Source organism: Colobus angolensis, unplaced genomic scaffold (assembly GCF_000951035.1).
Source record: "Colobus angolensis palliatus isolate OR3802 unplaced genomic scaffold, Cang.pa_1.0 Scaffold229, whole genome shotgun sequence".
Lineage (NCBI taxonomy): Eukaryota > Metazoa > Chordata > Mammalia > Primates > Cercopithecidae > Colobus > Colobus angolensis.
This window is the reverse complement of record NW_012115477.1, coordinates 4,948,766-4,968,116: the sequence shown is the minus strand read 5'-3', so window position 1 is coordinate 4,968,116 and position 19,351 is coordinate 4,948,766. Positions and strand designations below refer to the sequence as shown.

Below are 19,351 nucleotides of genomic sequence, written 5' to 3'. Positions count from 1 at the left end.
GTGTATATGTATATATGTATGTATGTGTGTGTGTGTGTATATATATATATAGTAGGTACATAAAAAGTTTACCAAGAAAAAAGTGAAACTATGTAGGCATGTACCCCCGATATAAATTTTCATAAACCTTTTGAAGGCAGCTTATTTTCACTTAGCCCCCTTTGCTTGTGAAACAGCATTGTGCTTTGGAGGAAGGTGCTAATTATAGAGTAGGAGGTAGTATTATAAAGTAGGACCTAGCCCCCTCTAGATCTAAGAACTACCCTTCTCCATCCTCTAAGAACCAGAGACTCATGTGGAAGAATTCGAAGATTAAAAAAAATAAGTTAAATGAAATTTTTATCTGATAGATGGAATTGTGAAGTAGATGAAACCAGATACTTGGAATTGGCTATGAACTCTGCAGTTGAATGAAGCTTAAGAGTAAAGCAGCCTGCTGTCAAATTGTGTCATGGTTCGAGATGTTCACTACACAGGGAAGAAAATTGTTTTTCCATCTTCCAAGACCTGTGTGTGTTTGCATTATCAATATGCAGACTTAATACATAATATAAATTCTTCAATTTGCTGTATCGATATAAATATTGTATTTAAAAAACAGTGGATGATTTACACTGAAAACTTTGTATAAAAGAAAATTATTTATAGCTATAGTTAAATAAAGCAGGTTAGCATTTGGAGAATAGTGATAGCTTAGTAGTGTAAGTGGACTGGTAGCTAAAATAAAGTAAGATAGTTATAGGTTTATAGCTGTATTGGCTAAAATATGTCTCAACCTTATGGACTTGGTTATCATCATATATATATATATAGAGAGAGAGAGTATGCTATTGGCAGCTCACAAATTGTTACCTTATTCTATATTTACAGTGGCTTTGTCTTTTCCATTTAGATTTATGGAGAGAATTCTTCTTGTGCAGGGAGAGCACTGAGGAATATTATTATCGTTCAAGCAGCTGACCTGATAAAGGACAGAGTGAACCTCAAGGGGTTTTACAGGTAACACAGTTTTCTAACATCTTGTCAGAAATTCTCTTTGAGGAAAAAAAAACCCACCCTGTATTAAAAATTGTAAGCTTGATCAAAGAGAGGTGGACAATATCAGTAGTAGGAGGGTTTGTTTGTTTTATTGAGGAAACTGGTGGTGACTTTTCATTAAACTTAGTCATGCATTTGTCTACAGTTTGACTCCCGTTCTGAAGTTAGGGTATGAAATTTCCAGCCCCAAGTGTGGATGGGCTCCTGAGACAGTCTGTGCTCTGCTTCCTCTGAGATGTGATATTTTGCAGTGGGTGAGGGGGTGGTGCTACATTAGGGACTTTAATTTAAGTCCCTTAATGTACAGTCCCCTTTAGGGACCTTATTGAGGCCCTGAAAGGATGCCTTGGGCAGAGACCTGCTCTAACTCTCCAGGTGAGAGTGGGCCTCCTCCTTGAGTGCGTAAGGAGCAGGGAGAGACAGGTTGGTATAGGGATGGCAGGTGTCTACCTTGACAGAGGTATGAGAGTAAACAGGTAGGTAAATGGCCAGTTTTAAAGTACAGCTGGACCAAGGTCATGGTCACTTAGAAAACTTGATGTATATGTTTTCATTTTATGGAACAATTTAAAGAAAAAAACCAAAAGCAAATTATTAGCTTTTTGTTTTGCCAGATAAAGATATTAAACCACATCAAATGATACCAAAACTATAACAGAAAACGAAAAGAAAAACCACTGCCATTTGTTATCACCATTCTATTTCAAAGAAATGGCATGTAATACCCATCAAAAGTAGGAAGGGTACTCAGAATTCATGACACCCAAAAAGTAGAAAGTTCTCAGAATAAAGGATGTTCCTTTATGTTAAATAAACTTAGCTTTACGATAAACTCATTATAATATTTCTGTTTTTTTCTGTTTGCTGGAAATGGAAAATATTTTATCATGGCTTTGGATTTTGGGATAGTAATCCCCAGACTATCAGAGTAAGACCACCGACTCCCTTTGTACTGAGGCGTAATTTTTGTATAGTAAAATATGCAAATCTTAAATGTACAGCTTGAACTTTTATTTATTACACACCTGTGTAATCATTATCCATTTAGCCACTATCCAGATATAGTGGATTTTCATACCTCAGAAAGTTCCTTCATGCCTCTTTTCAGTCAGTAACCATTCCCTGCAACCATTTTTTAACATCACAAACTTGGCAGAGTCTATATTCTTCTGAGTCATTAATTGAGCAAATCCGAAGTGTGATGAGAAACCCCAGTGAATTAATACTTTAAGAACATTTAATCAATCACATTAGCATTTACATAGGTTTTGAAAAATATGCCATAGGCTAGACATGCCTATTCTGTTTACAAATAATGCTTTTGTGTGTATGGAGTCATGGAGCTCTTTAAAAAGCTCCAAGATCTACTGTTTTCCTTCCATTAGGGATTCATAGGCCAAGGTCTGAGAACCATGAGGGTAGAGCTCAGACCAAGTAGACAGGACAGAGAGTAAAAGGGCTGTGGTGGTTGGACTACTTCACATAGAAACTCACTTTAAAAAATAGATGATGGCATCACCTTTAGAAACATCTGACTTCTCCTTTTTTAAAAGACTAAATTTATATTTGTAAGTCTTTGAGTATAGTCGTGAGCACGCTCACAGGATTCATTTTATTTACATGAGGCCATGTGTAACATTGATCATTATTCTCATTTTTTCCCTCTTTATTGGATCTCCATGGATAGAGATTGAAAAAGGATTGGGAGATGAACATTAATCAGGTTCATGGAAAAAAGCCATCTATCCAAATTAGAACAGATTTAGGATTTAATGGGAATAGAATGGGGAGAGCATGTGTTTTCCTGTGATCCGGCCAGGACCACTATTATTTTCTAATCTAAGGACTGATTAATATTCTGGGTTTAAGCATGAAATGCTCATGTGATTACCTAGGGATGAATCATTTTCATTTGTCTGGTAGTAAATTGAGGTAAAATATTCCCCATATACTGCATGAGAACTCACTTTCAAAACTTTGAAATGCTTTTTATTCACTTTGTACTGTAGGAAGAATCACACTGGTTTTTGAGACATCATTTGTTTTGCACGAATACATCACTAAATACCATCACCTGATTTATTTTAAAGATTAGTGTCTGCATTACTATGAATTAATTGCTAAAAGTCTAACTAGAGACAGGAGGATGCTAAGATAAATCAAATTTTCCACTCTGGAGATTGGGTAAATTCATGTTTTGTTAAGCAGTCACATAGGCTTTGAGCTGATCACCTCCATATCACAATGTTTCTACCTAGTATTGAAACTGGAGTTAGATCTGCATGTACTTGGAGCAGTTTCTGGATTGAGTACAAGACTGAAAATATACTGTGGGTAGGAACTGCTATCTGTGTTTAGATTGCTCTGTTCCAACCGTCTCTGTTTTCTTCCTCACTGCTCTCCCCTAAGTCCTGTGGATTTAGGTATTTTAACCAGATTGTAGCAGGCGTGGGGACAAGGTGTTAAATGCAGAGACAATGCCACCTCATTTTATATGCTTTGGTGATGTAAATAATAGTGTGTAATTTACTCCTAATGTTTGCCCTGGGGTAGGTAGATCCTTATAAGTGATTTAAAACATAACTTGATAAAGCCAGTGGGGGGAATAGAAAAGGATCACGTGCAACAGAAACAGTAGCTTGCTCTGAGAGTGGGGCTCAGTTTTTAATTAATATTGTCCTGACAGTGCTGTGTTCTATCATATTGAGTCAGAGCCCTGCCTCCCCAAAACAGAGTGAGCCCTTCCCATTGAGAAGGGAGATCTGGAGGATTGGGGCTTTGAGGTCACCAGCATCACCTGAGAGTGTGTTAGGAATGTGGAATCTGGCCAGGCATGGTGGCTCATGCCTATAATCCCAGCACTTTGGGAGGCAAAGGCGGGTGGATCACCTGAGGTCAGGAGTTCGAGACCAACCTAGCCAACGTAATGAAACCTTAGCTCTACTAAAAATATAAAAATTAGCTGGGTGTGGTGGCAGATGCCTGTAATCGTAGCCCTACTTGGGGGGCTGAGACAGGAGAATCACTTGAACCCGGGAGGCAGAGTTTGCAGTGAGCCGAGATCGCACTATTGCATTCCAGTCTGGGCAACATGCGTAACTCTATCTCAAAAAAAAAAAAAAAAAAAAAAGGAATGCGGAATCTGAGGTCCCCCCCAGTCTTAGCGCGTCAGAATCTATACTTTAAGAATATCACCCAGGTGACTCCTAAGCAGAGTTTTGAGAAGCCCTGTTCTAAGAAGCTTCTTCCTTATCACCTGGGAACAAACAAGCAGCTGTATCCATCTAGCCCCCTTTGCAGTTTGACAGTTTAGTTTGTTTAGTAAATGTTTTATTGGGTGCTTTCATAGTCCAGGTGATGTCAGACACTCAGAGCAGGCTAAGGAGCTGCATTGTTTTGAGAATATGAATTAAGACGATACAGTATTTAATCCATGAGATAAAAGTGCTTTCAAAGCCCTGAGATGCTGGCTAATTGGCAGAGGTGTTGAGGAATTAATTAGTTAATTAACACTTTGAACCTTTAACATGAAAGGTATCCTGTAGAATTAGAAGTTAATCTTGACTGTTTGGTCTAATTGCCTGTTTTGTTGCCATCTGTTTTCTCATTTTCTCTAAAAAAAATCCATATATGTGACTGTTAATCTTTATGCTGTCTTATGCTAACCTGCAACTGAACATGTCTAGAATTGGCTTAATTGCCTTAGAGTATCTTTCAAATAGTGACACTTTACCAAATATATTCTAGCTTTTGATGAAAAGCTAGGATTTTTGATCAAATATCTCAGCAGAAAAGTTTACTACTTTATTGTTCTTCACCCCAGAAAATGTAGCATCCATGGCAGTTCATATTGTTGGTTATGGTGTGATTCTAGGGTATTTGTAACTTTGCCAATCATAAGAGAACAAAATAGGCAGTATTTCTCTACTTTAGAAATACAAATAAATGTTGGCATCTCTTGGTCCTTCAGTACTGCATATAAAGATAGTCATTATATGATACATTATTTAAAAAAAAACATTTTGGCCAGGCGCTTGACTCATACCTATAATCTCAGCAGTTTGGGTAGCCGAGGCAGGTGGATCATTTGAGCTCAGGAGTTGGAGACCAGTCTGGGCAACATGCCGAAACTCAGTCTCTACAAAGAACAAAATTAGCCAGTGGTGAGCACCTGTACTCCCAGCTACTCAGGAGGCTTAGGTGGGAGGATCTCTCAAGTCTAGGAGGCAGAGTTTGCAATAAGTTGAGATTGCGCCACAGCACTCCACCCTGGGTGACAGAGCATGACTCTGACGCAAAAAAAATTTTTTTCATGATCTTTTCTCATAAGGGAGAGTGAAATTTGATAAAATTTCTGCAAATGACAAAACATTTCAGAAGTTTTTCTTTTTGTTTTTCCCCTGAGGCTCATCCGTATTTGAAAAGTAGGCATGATGATACTGCCTGTAATTCCCAGGTTATGACATTTTTTTGAATATAGTTGTGTGTTTTAAGACAGATTACAAAGGTAATTTCTCATGCGTAGTTAGTAGAATCCAACACATCTGGGTTTATGGTTATGTGACCTGGGCTGCTTAACTAGTTACATGGATTATATTAAAAAGATTAACAATCAAATTTATTGTTCTTAGAGTAAACTTTAGGGTTCAGTCTTTGAAGAGTAGCAAACAAAACTCTATACTATTGACTATGGTCCCAGTTTTGTCTAACCTTGGAATTATTTTGTTTTCAAAAGGACTAGATAAAAATCTATAAATAGTTGAACCAAAGTTTATCACCACCAACTTGAGGTATGTAGCTTACCAAGGTAAAAGCATTATCTTTATATAAAAGGCTGCTAAATTTATTCCTTCTTTTTTCAAACAAGTATATTTTGAGAACTTACTGTGTATTGTGGACTGTTCTAATTGTTGGGAATTAATAGTGAGTTATATAAAGTCCCTGCTCTCCTGAAAATTTTTCTCTAGTGGGAGAAGCAGATATTGTTCATTTGTAAAGATACATACTTACTAAATGTTAGGTGATTTGATGAAAAAGTAGAAGACAATTTGACTCTTGTTTCCCTAAGGAAGTGATATTTGAACTTTAATCTGAAAGATGAGTAAGAGGTATATGCCATTTATTCTTGGGTTGCTTGTTTAAAAAAAGCAAGCACATGAAAGGAAAGGTATTATATATCAATTTTTTTGGCAAACAAATGTCAGCAATATCTTACTGTGAATGGCTTTGCTTTTGTTCAGGAGGAGCTGCGTTGGGTCAGAACTGGTAGACTGGCTTCTGGAACACTGTCCTTTTGTCCAGTGCAGATCTATGGCCATAGGAGTCTGGCAACTCCTACTGGACATGGGAATTATGTTATCAGGTTAGTATTATGTCTTGAAGGCACAGCATCATTATTTTATTAAGCTATCAGACGAAAATACACTTGATTTTCTAGAGGATGTTACAATCTGGATGGAAATTATTTTTGAAGATAAATATTTATATTCTCTCTTATTTTCTAAGTGACAGGTCATCTTTTGTTTCACTTATTTCTCTTAGACTTCTTGTAAAAATTATTAGATACTTGCTGATTCACAGACTAATAATACCTGTAGGAGTCCTTCCTCTACCTCCTTTCTTCTGAACTCAAAAATGCTGCTTACAAACTTTTTTCAAAATCAGTGACATCTTTAGTGTGTGATTTATCTTGTACTTAGGATAATCATCAGAAACTGATTTTATGAGTGGGATGTTATGCCATTTTAATTCACTAAGTAATCATGAACACTTAGAGATATGACCTATGAAAATTAGCTCTTTAGACTGAACAGAAAATAAATGTTAACTGGGAACTAAAATAGATGATGGATATCTCTTTTCTTAGAGAACTGAAGGATTAGAAACTGAGCAATCTGGATTCTTTATTTAGCCTAGTCTCTCAGCTGCTAGATGGTCACTGAAAAACCCTTTTTTTCCTATAGGTAATAAATATCAAGGGCATACCCCTAGTCCTGTTGTGAAAGAATGGTACAGATATGGATGTGAGTGTAATCTTAGTCAACAGTACCTAGCACCTAATACTCTTATTTATAAAATTAGTTAACTACCTTTGAGGACTGGAGGTATTATTAGCATACTTGATAGTTTCAGGGTTTTGGTTAGCAAAACATTTCCTACTAGTGCTTTTTGGAAAAATCTCTAGCTCTTGATTCCTTTAAAACAGGGTTTCCCCACCTTGGTAGTATTGACATTTGGGTTAGATAATTCTTTGTTGTGAAGGGCTGTCCTGTACATTGTAGGGTTTTTTTTGTTTGTTTGTTTGTTTTAACAGCATCCCTTTCTTCCACCCTCCAATGCCAGTAGCACCTTGCCCCCCAAATGTAACAACCAAAAATGTCTAGACATCACCAAATATCCCCTGGGGGAGACACAGTCACCCTTAGTTGAGAACCATTGATCTAAAACTTGCCATTGTGTTGTATTTCTGTATTACTAAATTAATTCAATATACTAATTTGCTTTGGGACACTAAAAAAGATTTCTCCCTATCCTCTTTGAATTGTTATTGATTTTATCTGCACCTGTCTCTGAAGTAGAAAAAATATAAAATACATGTGAATATGCTAGCCAAAACTTCTAGTAGTAAAAATAGACTAGCCAGTAAGTCCTTTCCACTTCAATGGGATTATAAACATGGATGAGCTTAGAATGTGTAATTATAGTCTTAACCCTGATTTCTCCCAATTATTAGGGCTTTCAGTTTATCATTTGGATTATTGCTGTCTGAGTAATATCCTTTAAAAAACTGATCTGTACATTTTTTTGTTTCAAACAGTGGACCAGCATCTATACTTCCAAGATACTTATGTTTTCTACCAGTTTTCCTCTGATGAATGTAGCTACTTGTACTGTGAATTTGAAAGAGAAGAAGAATGGCAAAATGGTGTCAAGCTTTTACTGCAACTTGTGCCTCTCATTCCTGCTAGAGCTGGCATCTGTGAGCTGTAAGTAGATGCTCTCTTGTGCCACTGTATTCTTACACTTAGATAACATTTACCATGTCCAGGGACTATATTCGGCTCTTTAAGATCACTGTCTCATTTAAGAGGGAGTTACTGTCCCCATTTTTCAGATGCACATTTAGAAAGATAAAATAAATTGCAGAAAATTAAATCCAGCTAATAATTGACTGGTATTCAAATCCCAGAAGCCCATGCCTCACCATCTGTACCATGTGGTTTCTAAATTATCATCGTTATAGGAGTAGGTGATCTAAATTAGGAAAAAACATATGATTGGGCTTAAGTTGGAATAAAATAATAACTCCCATCCTATTCGCTCCAAGTCGTGACTTTCCTAAGAGCTCAACAGAATGTTTCTGAAAATAATCTAGAAGCAACATTTGGCAAATTAAAACACGTGAATCATTATCGCATGAAGATACTGAGTCACTATATGATTAAAATGAATTAAAATTAATTAGGGAAGGCTTGGGAACAGGACTTGAGTCATGATGTGGTGATTCTGACATACCTTTGTTTATCCATGGTGATAGCTTATTTTAGAATTATGAGTTATGGATTAAAATATCAGTTAAAAACTTTTACTTATGCAGAACACTTCAGTTTCCAGAATGCTTTCCCATATTGTTGACTCTTTCAATTCCATGATATTAGCAGGCCAAGTGGTATGGTCTTTATGTCATAGATAAGAAAGTAGGTTCAGAGAGAAATACCTGTATAACCATAACAAGGGCAACTCTTATTTTTTTGACAATTGACTGTTGAGAAGGAGGCAGAGCAAGATGAGGGAATTGAAGTCTCCACCAATTGTCCCCCAGGCAAGGACACTAATTTAATAACTGCTTACACAGAAAAAAACACTTTCATAAGAACCAAAAATCAGGTGAGCACTCATAATACCTGGTTTTGGTTCCATATTGCTGAAAGGAGCATTGAAGAGATAGAAAAAACAGTCCTGAGTCACTGATACCACCTTGCCCTGACCATTTACACCAGCATGTACAATAGTCATAAATAAAATTAAATACCTAGGAACTAACCAAAGAAGTGAAAGATCTCTGTAATGAGAATTGTAAACACTAAGGAAAGAAATTCAAGAGGACACCAAAAAGGGAAAAAATATTTCATGTTCATGGATTAGAATAATCAATATTGTTAAAATATCCATACTACCAAAGCAATCTACAGATTCAGTGCAATCCCAACCAAACTACCAATGGCATTCTTCCCAGAAATAGAAAAAACAATCCTAAAATTTATATGAAACCACAAAAGATCCAGAATAGCCAAGGCTACCCTAAGCAAAAACAACAAAACTGGAGGAATCACATTACCTGACTTCAAATTATGCTACAGAGCTATAGTAACCAAAACAGCATGGTAATTGCATGAAAACAGGCACACAGACCAATGGAACAGAATGGAGAACCCAGAAACAAACCCACACACCTACAGTGAACTCATTTTCAACAAGGTGCCAAGACATACACTGGGGAAGACACAGTCTCTTTAATAAATGGTGCTGGGAAAGCTGGCTATCCATATGCAGAAGAATGAAACTAGACCCCTGTCTCTCACCATATATAAAAATCTAATCAAAATGGTTTAAAGACTTTGAGAGCTCAAACTATGAAACTACAAGATTGGGGAAAATTTTCAGGAAATTGATCTGGGTAAAAATTTCTTGAGCAATACTCCACAAGCACAGGCAACTAACGCAAACATGGACAAATGGGATCACATTAAGTTGAAAATCTTCCTGCACAGCAAGGATACAATGAACAAAGTGAAGAGACAACCCACAGAATGGGAGAAAATATTTGCAAGCTACCCATCTGGCAAGTGATTAATGACCAGAATATATAAGGAACTCAAACAACTCTATAGGAAAAAATCTAATGATTCAATTTAAAAATGGGCAAAAGATCTGAATAGACATTTATCAAAAAAAGACATACAAATGACAAACAGGTTTATGAAAAGGTGTTCAATACCACTGATCATCAGAGAAATGCAAATCAAAACTACAGTGAGATATCATTTCACCCCAGTTAAAATGGCTTATATTCGAAAGACAATGGCTTATGTTCAAAAGACTGCAATTATAAATGCTGGGGAGGATGTAGAGAAAAGGGAACCCTTGTACACTGTTGGTGGGGATGTAAATTAGTACAACCATTATGGAGAACAGTTTGAAGTTTCTCAAAAAAGTAAAAATTGAGCTACCATAGTATCCAGCAGTCCCACTGCTGGATGTATACCCAAAAGAAAGGTTATATATCAAAAAGATACCTGCACTCCTGTGTTTATTGCATCACTGTCCACAATAGCTGAGATTTGGAAGCAACCTCATCATCTATCAACAGGTGAATGGATAAAGAAAATGTGGTACATATACATAATGGAGTACTATTCAGCCTTGAAAAAGAATGAGATATAGTCATTTGCAACAACATGGATGGAACTGGAGGGCATTATGTTGAATGACATAAGCCAGGCACAGAAAGACAAACATTGCATGTTCTTATTTGTGAGGTCTAAAAATGAAAGCAATTGAACTCATGAACACAGTAGAAGGATGGTTACTAAAGGCTAGGAAGGGTAATTGTGGGTTAGTGGGGAGGCGTGGATGGTTAATGGTTACCAAAAATGTTAGAAAGAATGAATAAGGCCCACTCTTTGATAGCACAGCAGGGTGACTATACTCAATAATAACCTAATTGTACATTTTAAAATAGCTTAAAGAGTGCAATTGGATTCTTTGTAACTCAAAGGATAAATGTTTGAGAGGATAGGTATCCCATTCTCCTTGATGTGCTTATTTCACACTGCATTCCTGTATCGAAACATCTCATGTACCCCATAAATGTATATACCTATTATGTACCCAGAAAAATAAAAAAAGAGAAAAAATAAAATCTGTTAAATGACAATACTGAATAGTTAATATGGACTGTTTTTAGGAGAATAAATAAGTTTCAGAATATTAATGAGACAGTGCTAATAGAAAGGTTGACTGTAGAGACTGTATTTTATGTCAGGCACTGTGCTAAATGCTTTATATTCATTATTTTACTTTCAGGAGAATGTTATAAGACAGGTACTATTATTATCTCTATTAAATAAGAGAGGAAATTAGGTACAGAGATCGGGTAACCCGTCCAAGGTCACACAAGGATTAAGTGGAGTTTTAGTGTTTGAATCTGTGTGTGTCTGGCTTTAATGACTGTGCTTTTAACACCTGATATTATGTGTCCTTCCCCAGAAGTTATGGGGATCATTCTAGGACCCCATCCTATAAAATTATAAACAGAAACTATAAAAGTGTTAAGCTCTGGTGAAATGATTATGGATTTCCCATCACCACTGTCTATAAAGGGCCTTGCAATGGCAAAGCAGAATTCAGATATCATTCAATTGGTGTGACTCTAGGAAATGTCCTTTATTGTGATATGCTCTTAATATAGGTCAAAAGTGTCCTGAGAAAAGTCAAGGAGCAGTTCAATGAACTTTAACAAGCTTCCTAAAAAGGAGTGACATGATTTTAAACCGGAGGTGGCTGTGGCTGGCTGTGACTGTTTGGGACTGGTGTTCTCCAGCAGCTCCTCTCAGCCTTTCCTGTCCTGCACACAAGATGGAGGTGTGCGTAATCTCATGGGCATGACCAGATTCACCGGGTCATAGGACTGTGGAAATAAACTTGCAAGCTGTCCTCGTGATTTAACTCCACCTCCTTCTCCCCCACTCAGAAAACAAATTGGAATGCCAGTGAAATGACCTTGTTGTAGAGAAATCCTGGGTATACTCTAATTTCTAAAAATGAAAAATTTTTAAATTTTCTGCCTAATAGTAACTCCAGATTACTTGCAGTCTTTTGTCATACTGATCACTGTAAACACAAATCTTAGGCTCTGGAGATGAGAAGTGCTATATAGCATGCCATGTTTATCAGCAAGTTTTTTCTGTTGGTGTCAGTGTGTGCATTTGGGAGTAGTAACTGACTTGTACAGAAACATTGTCATTGGGGGAACCTACGGACCTGTCTGTTCTAAAGTAGTAAATACATAAAGATAAAATTATTGAACCCTTGTAGGTCTCTTCTAGAGAGAGACAGCATATACCTTTTCTTTTTTTCAATACTACAATCATAAGCCAACTTTTATGTTATGGTAGAATGTTTTTGGCCTAATTTTGGAGAGCTAAGCTTTGGCTTATCTAGACTTGGAATAAACTATGATCAGAGAAAAGATGTCCATGGGCATTGTACTCATTCAGTTGCATTGTCACAATACTTTCTGTGGTTGCACATGCATGATCCTATCCCATTCTTTTCACCCGTAGCCCACACCTCTTTACTTCCTCATGCCAGTGTGATACTCTTGCTCTTTCCTCTGCTCTTCTTGCCTTTTCCCAGTCAAATTCTACCCAACCCTCAAGGGGAAGCCCAAGTCCTGCCTTGACCACAAAACTTCCATGATGTCTCCAGTCCATGTTATTACTGCTTTCGGTAACTTACTGCTCTTGCATTTTATATTTAAAAAAAAACCATGCTTCCATGTCATTCTTAGTTCTATGATGCTTTGTTTCTATCCATTTTATTCAAGTGCCCTCTTGATTCTTTCATTGTCCATTCATTTGTGAAAACCCAATTTGGTGTTCCTTTTAATAACCTTTTTGACATTTAAAGGCTACTGATACCTACCTGTGTTAGCCTATCTACATTAGTCCCCTCTAATTTGCTATCTTCTAAGTGTCTTCAAAATAATGCAAGGAAACCATTTAATGTCTCTAAGTAAACACAATTTTGTTCCATATAAATGCATTTCTAAAAATAGTAAAGGGGATTTTTCTCATTTAAGAAAGAATCTTTAAAGCAGGAGGGGAAATGAAACTGTTGCAAGGTTTTAAAGCTAGTTTGAAGAAACAGAATTTTATACAAAATAACTTTTATACCCAAACCGAATAGATAATTAGAAAAAAAAGTGACTGAATCGGTTGTCAAGGGTACTATCTCTGGGGAAAAAAGAACAGTTATGATATCTCCTTCCAACAGAGAGCCAAATCAAGTTATCCAGAATGTACTGTTTCTAGCTCTTTTATTTTAAGCAGAGAGTCAGGGAAGAATTGGTGAGGAATGATGAAATAACAGTGTAGGAAAAGGCAGCCTAATAATTCCCTTGGGACTGGTAAGATGCTTCTAACACTACCTTGTTTGGGCTTTTAGGCTGTGAGGGAGCTTGACTATTTCAATTCAGCTGTGGTTATAGCATCTCCCAGCTTGCCAGGGGTGGGTGTAGGTAGGGCTTTGAATAGACAGTCTGTGAAGCTTGAATGCATGAAACTGTATCTTACCACTTACACAATAGTTAATATTTATGCTGTGATTAAGACAGAGGACTGCTAAAATTTAACTCATATTATACTCAAATATGGAAGGAAAATGTAGCTTCTTTGTTTTTCTCTAAGTGATCTGATGTTTGTCTCCGTGAACCGCCATCCTGCAGAATGGCCAATAAAAAAAAAAAGGAGTGGGGGGAAGAAGCACCCTTTAGTAAAGTTATTCTAATATAGGAATTTAAAAAGTCTCTCTAGTTAACTTTTTAGTGTCTTTTAGTAAAAGAGCCCAGTCTCTGTATTTCTCTCTGTTTCTCAAGGTAGCCTCTGGGTACATGGCGAGTGGTCTGGGTCTGGCTGTGGCTCCCATATGCACCCTGTTAAGCCTCATGGCTTCTGCTGAAACAACCGCCTCTCCATCCTGACTGCCTAATATTACTGTGATAAAAAAATTTTACCAAACATGCTGCCTGTTGCCACTTGGCTGACACTTCTGAAAAGTTCACAAATTTAGCTTCATACATATTGGTATCCACAAGGGATTTACAAGATCGTGGAATCTGCTTCTCCTAATGTTTAGGTGAGGAAGAGGAAGAGGGAGCAGAGGGTTTGGGAAAAGACAACCACTTGTCACCTGCACTCCGTGGAGTGACTTACTCACCAGGCATCTACTGATCTTAAGCTTCCGTGTTTGGCCCTGTGAGGGATATGACGATATGTAAATAATGTAAGGCCTTCAGTGACTAACAGGGGTTGAGCTCAGTTCATACAGATAACAAGCTGAGAAGTCGGGTGCCACAAGTGATACCTGGGAGCTTATCATGAAGATTCTGAAGCTGTGGGAAAAAAACCAAAATTATTTCCTGAGAAATGAAAATATTTCATACAGTTAATTTCTAAATTTATAAAAAAATCTGTAATTACTCTGTGGAATATTCAGCTCTTCCCAACTTTTGAAAATTAGTTTTTGTTATAGGTTATTCCTGTCTTTTGTGTTTTCTACATTTTCATTATCTTATTACATTTAAGAATAGAACTGACATGCATATTTTCAGCCTATCTACTCTTAATTTTTTCCCTGAAAACCTTGACTTTTTGGCCTCTTGTTTATGGGACGTTAACTATGGCAAGATAATAATGACTTCCATTGAAGAGTCTTGGAGAGAATAATCTATTGATGGAGCTACAGGTTCAGGCCAAGATGGAGCAAGTCTACTAGAGCCTATCTCTTGTATTGATTACAGCTGAAACCTCTAGATAAAATACAGACAATAACTACCCGAGGCCTCTCAAAAGTAAATAAAAGCAGGCAGATTATGGAACGAAGTGAAACTTTGGAGAAGTGGCCTACACTGGTGTGAGTTTTCCCTTTTCGTTTCTTTTATTTCACAGCTTTGCCTTAAAGGCAGACCCCAGCTGTAGAATGGGAGATCAGTGGTGGCACACTTGTCAAAATCTATAGTAGAAACCTCATATTTCTGGCAAGAAGAATCAGGAAAATGGGCCCCTATAGTTTTAAAGAGTGTGATGGAGTGGGGTGGGTGGAGAAATCCTTGTCTTGATTCTCCTTTTTTCTTACAGGTTTGTCCCAGGTTCAGAGCTCTGTGGTGGTGGCAGTGCAGGCAGATAATAGACAAGGAGAAACTGTTTGGTTTTGGTCAGAGCTGGGCAGAGGAGCCGAAGCTAGTCTGAGAGTATAGGGGATCCAGGAGAGGAGAAACCTAGGGAAGGGATTCATTAATTTTGTGTATGAACTATACAAATGTGAGTTTCCTGAGATGGACATCTGTGGGACAGACCCAAGGTACCATAGAAAAGGCATTGAAAACTGAACTGCAGCTGGAGTCATTGAGGCTGTATAGCATTATGTTCAAAATGGCCAGGATATAATACAGAATTACTTGAAACAAAATAATCAGAAAAATATGACCATTTGTCAAAGGAAAAACAATGTCAACCCTGAGATGACTCAGATATTGGAATTATTAAAGACTTGATAACAACTATTTTAACTATGCCCCATTAAGTAAACAAATTTCAAATGAATAGAGAGAAGTTCTTAGTCAAGAAATAGAAAATAAAAAATAAAAAAAACGAAATGTAGTTTTAGAACTGAAAAATATACCTGAAGTTAAAAATGTGTTGAATTGGTTCAATAGCAAAATAGAGGTGACCTGAAGATAGAGCATTATAAATTATCCAGTGTGCAGGACAAGAAAAAAAATAAAAACATTGAAAAAGATGAATAGTCTCAGGGATTTGGTGGACAGTGTAGCAAAGTCTAACACATGTTGGCATCCCAGGAGAGGACAAAGAGATTGGTGCAGAAAAAAACTTTTAAAGAAATAATGGCCAAAAGCTTCCCAAATTCAGTGAGAGACAAATCTGTAGATTCAAGAGATCCAGTGAACACCAAACAGGAGCACTCAGAGAAACACACTGCTAGATACTTAAAAACAAGAAACAAATAATGAAAATATCTTGGAAGTAGCTAGAGTAAAATGACACATTATCTACAGGAGGAATAATGATTTAAATAATTAGAGGTTTTATGTTAGAAACCATGGAGGCCAGAAGATAGTGGAAGAAAGTCTTCAAGGTGTGTGGGGGGTTGGGGGGTAGGGAGAAAAGAACTGTCAATCCTCTACAGTGAAAACAGTTTCTAAAATTGGAGGTGAAATAGACATTCTCAGATGAAGGAAAACTAACAGAATTTGTTGCTGGCTTACCTTTTCTAAAAGAAATCTAAAGGAAAATTTTCAGGTTGAATAGAAACAATATCAGAGGGAAAGTTGGAAATTCAGGAATAAAGGAAAAGCTACATAAGTGGTAGATATTTAGATAAAAATCAAAGGCATTTTTATTTTAATTTCTTTAAAATATATATGACTATTGAAAGGAAACATTTGGCAAGCTTTTCAGTGTATGTAGATGTAATACATATTATGATTATAACAAAAGGTGACTGGGGAAGGATAAAGAGGCATATGCAATAATATATTTAAAGGCAAAATGATATTTGTAAAATCTGCTACTATTTGGAAATCATCATACTCTGAAGTAACTCATGGGTGAAGGAGGAAGTCCCAAAGGAAATAAGGAGTATTTAGTATAGAATGTATATTAAAACATAACATGCTCAAAATTATGGGATGCAGCTAAAGCAATACTTAGAGGAAAATCAATAGCTTTTAATGCTTATATTAGGAAAGAATAAATGTCTTAGATCAATGATCAGGGCTTCCACCTCAGAAAGCTAGCCAAAGAAAAACAAACTAAACCCAAAACAAACAGAAAGGAAGAATTAATAAAGATAACAAAAATCAATGTAAGTGAAAAGAAATTAGAAAAAAAACTAATGAAATGAAGTTGGTTCTTTGAAAAAAAAGTGCAAAATCTCTAACCACAGTGTTGAAGAAAACAAAAAGACAAATTGCCAATATCAAGAATAAAAGAAGGAATATCACTGCAGAGTTACATTTGAAAGCTAACAAATGAATATTATGAGCAACTATATGATCATTAATTTGAAAACTTAGGTGGAATGGACAAATTCTTTGAAAGATATTAACTACCTATGGTCCTTCAAGAAGAATCTGAATAGAATTATGTATACTAAAGTAATTGAATTTGTAGTTGATACACTTCAAACAAGGAAACAATGGGCTTACATAAGTTTATTGACAGATTTAAGTAAACGTTTAAAAAATAAGTTATGTCATTTCTCCCATCCAAGTACAAACCAGGCCCAATCCTGCTTAGCCTCTGAGACGGGACAAGATCGGGCGCCATCAGGGTTGTATGGCCATAGACAAATTATGTCATTTCTATACAGTCTCTCAGAAAATTGAAGAGGAGTGACTGTTTCACATTCGTTTTATGAGGCCAGCACTGTCATGACAAATTTCAGAGGAAAAAAACAACAAGGCCGGGCGCGGTAACTCATGCCTGTAATCCCTGCACTTTGGGAGGCCAAGGTAGGCGGATCACGTGAGGTCAGAAGTTCGAGACCAGACTGACCAACATGGAGAAACCCCGTCTCTACTAAAATACAAAAAAATTAGCCGGGCATGGTGGCGTGTGCCTGTAATCCCAGCTACTCAGGAGCTGAGGCAGGAGAATTGCTTGAACTGGGGTGGCGGATGTTGTGGTTAGCCAAGATCGCGCCATTGCACTCCAGCCTGGGCAGCAAGAGTGAAATGCCGTCTCAAAAAGAAAAAAAAAAATACAGAACAATGTGACTCATTAGTATAGAAACAATCTTTCTCATGCATAAAAATTATAAATACATTATGAAAAAGAGGAATTTACCCCAGGAATGCAAGGAAGGCTCAGCACTCAAAAATTGTTTGATATAATTCACCATATTCAAAGGCTGAAAGTAGACAAATTATATAATAAATTTCATAGATGCAGAGAAAGAATTTGAGAAAATTTAAACCTTCATGATAAAAATTCTCAGAAAAATAGAAATGTAAGAGAACTTCCTCAATCTGATAAGATTTTATGCAAAAACCATAGCTTGCATCATACTTAATGGTAAGAGACTAAATGCTTTCCTACTAGGACTCAGAACAAGGCTAATATATCTTCTCTTAGTACACCTCGTCCACTCCATCCAATGCAAAAAGTCAAGAAAAAGAAATAAAAGGCATATATTTGGAGGAAAACATAAAGCCATCTCTCTTTGCAGATGACATAGTTATATACATAGAAAAATCACAGGATCAATACTTCCTTTCTCTTCAGCCATCACTCGCCATGGTTGTCTAGCATCTTGTTCTGTTAGATTTTAAAGGTAGATGGAAGAGATGGTTTGTTAAGGAGTCTAAGGATGACCAGTCTCATTTTATATTCATGGCCTTTAATCTTGAGTGGGTCTTCAATGCTGCTGCATGGTCCTGTTCATTTCTTGGCATATTCAGTCTCCTAGAAAACTGTATCACAATTGCTTCCCTCTTACTTCTTTTTCCTTGCTTTTTATTTCATTGAGAGGAACATTTTAAAAACTATCTTTCTCATGTTTTATTTACCAAATCTATTAACCTGCCTGCATCTATATTGGTGGACTCTATCTTTGCTCCTGATCAAAATGGATGCATGATCCACCTTCTTATTTAAGGTCAGTTTCCTCACATTGTGCACTGATCCCATCTCTGCACCCCTACTCAAGGATCTCATTTCTGAAGTCTCTTTTTTTTCCTGCTTTATCAGCTTTTTCCTCTACTGGATTGTTCTTTTCAGCCTGTGTTGATATTTCCCTATATCTCCCTCTAGCTGCTGCACAATGTCTCTGTTCCCTTTTACAGCAAAACTCTTCAAAAGATGTTTATGGTTACTTTCTCTACCTCTTCTATTCTTTTCTGAATCTACTCCATTCAGGCTTTCAACAGTACCACTCCACTGAAGGCAACTTTGTCAAGATTACAAAAGTCTTCCATGTTGCCAAATGCCAAAATGTTGATTTTTCAGTCCTCATCTTACTTGACATGACAGCAGCATTTGGCACAATTGATCATGTCCTTCTGGAAGCAGTTTTTCCAGTTGGCCTCTGGGATAACATCTCTTGGCTCTTCTGTCTCACTAGCTGCTGCTTTTAAAGCTTCTTTGCTAATTCTTCCTTTTCCTGATTGTATTAACTGTGTTTCAGTGTGTTGACATCTGGGGCCTTGCTGACCCTGGAGAGACTGCCCAACCCAGGAATAGTCCATTCCTAGAGATAGTAGAGAACTTACCTGCTAGCTTTGCTGGGAGCATAGCTTTCATAGGTAAGCCAGCCATTCCAGAGCTCATAACATAACCACTTTTTTTTTATTGGGCTTTCACCTTCTGGGCTGCTTTTCATCTGCCCTAATCACCCAAACTCCAGGTACCAAACAACTAGGGGCAGTCCCTATGCTTTTGGTCCTGCTGAAGTTAATCAAACAGTCCATTCTTAGCCTGTTTACCCTGCCTCACCCTCACCTATTCTATTC

At 37.0% G+C, this 19,351-nt stretch overlaps 1 protein-coding gene across 1 annotated transcript in view; it reads left to right on the top strand.

Moving 5' to 3' along the window:
- The window catches only part of RAPGEF5 (Rap guanine nucleotide exchange factor (GEF) 5), a 245,155-nt gene that overhangs the window by 42,095 nt on the left and 183,709 nt on the right, over positions 1-19,351 (top strand). Inside the window, exons 3-5 of the mRNA XM_011944171.1 lie at positions 893-999; positions 6,279-6,400; positions 7,856-8,024. Coding sequence (XP_011799561.1) covers positions 6,349-6,400; positions 7,856-8,024 — 221 coding nt within the window. The 5' untranslated portion in view covers positions 893-999; positions 6,279-6,348. The remainder of the gene's footprint in view (positions 1-892; positions 1,000-6,278; positions 6,401-7,855; positions 8,025-19,351) is intronic.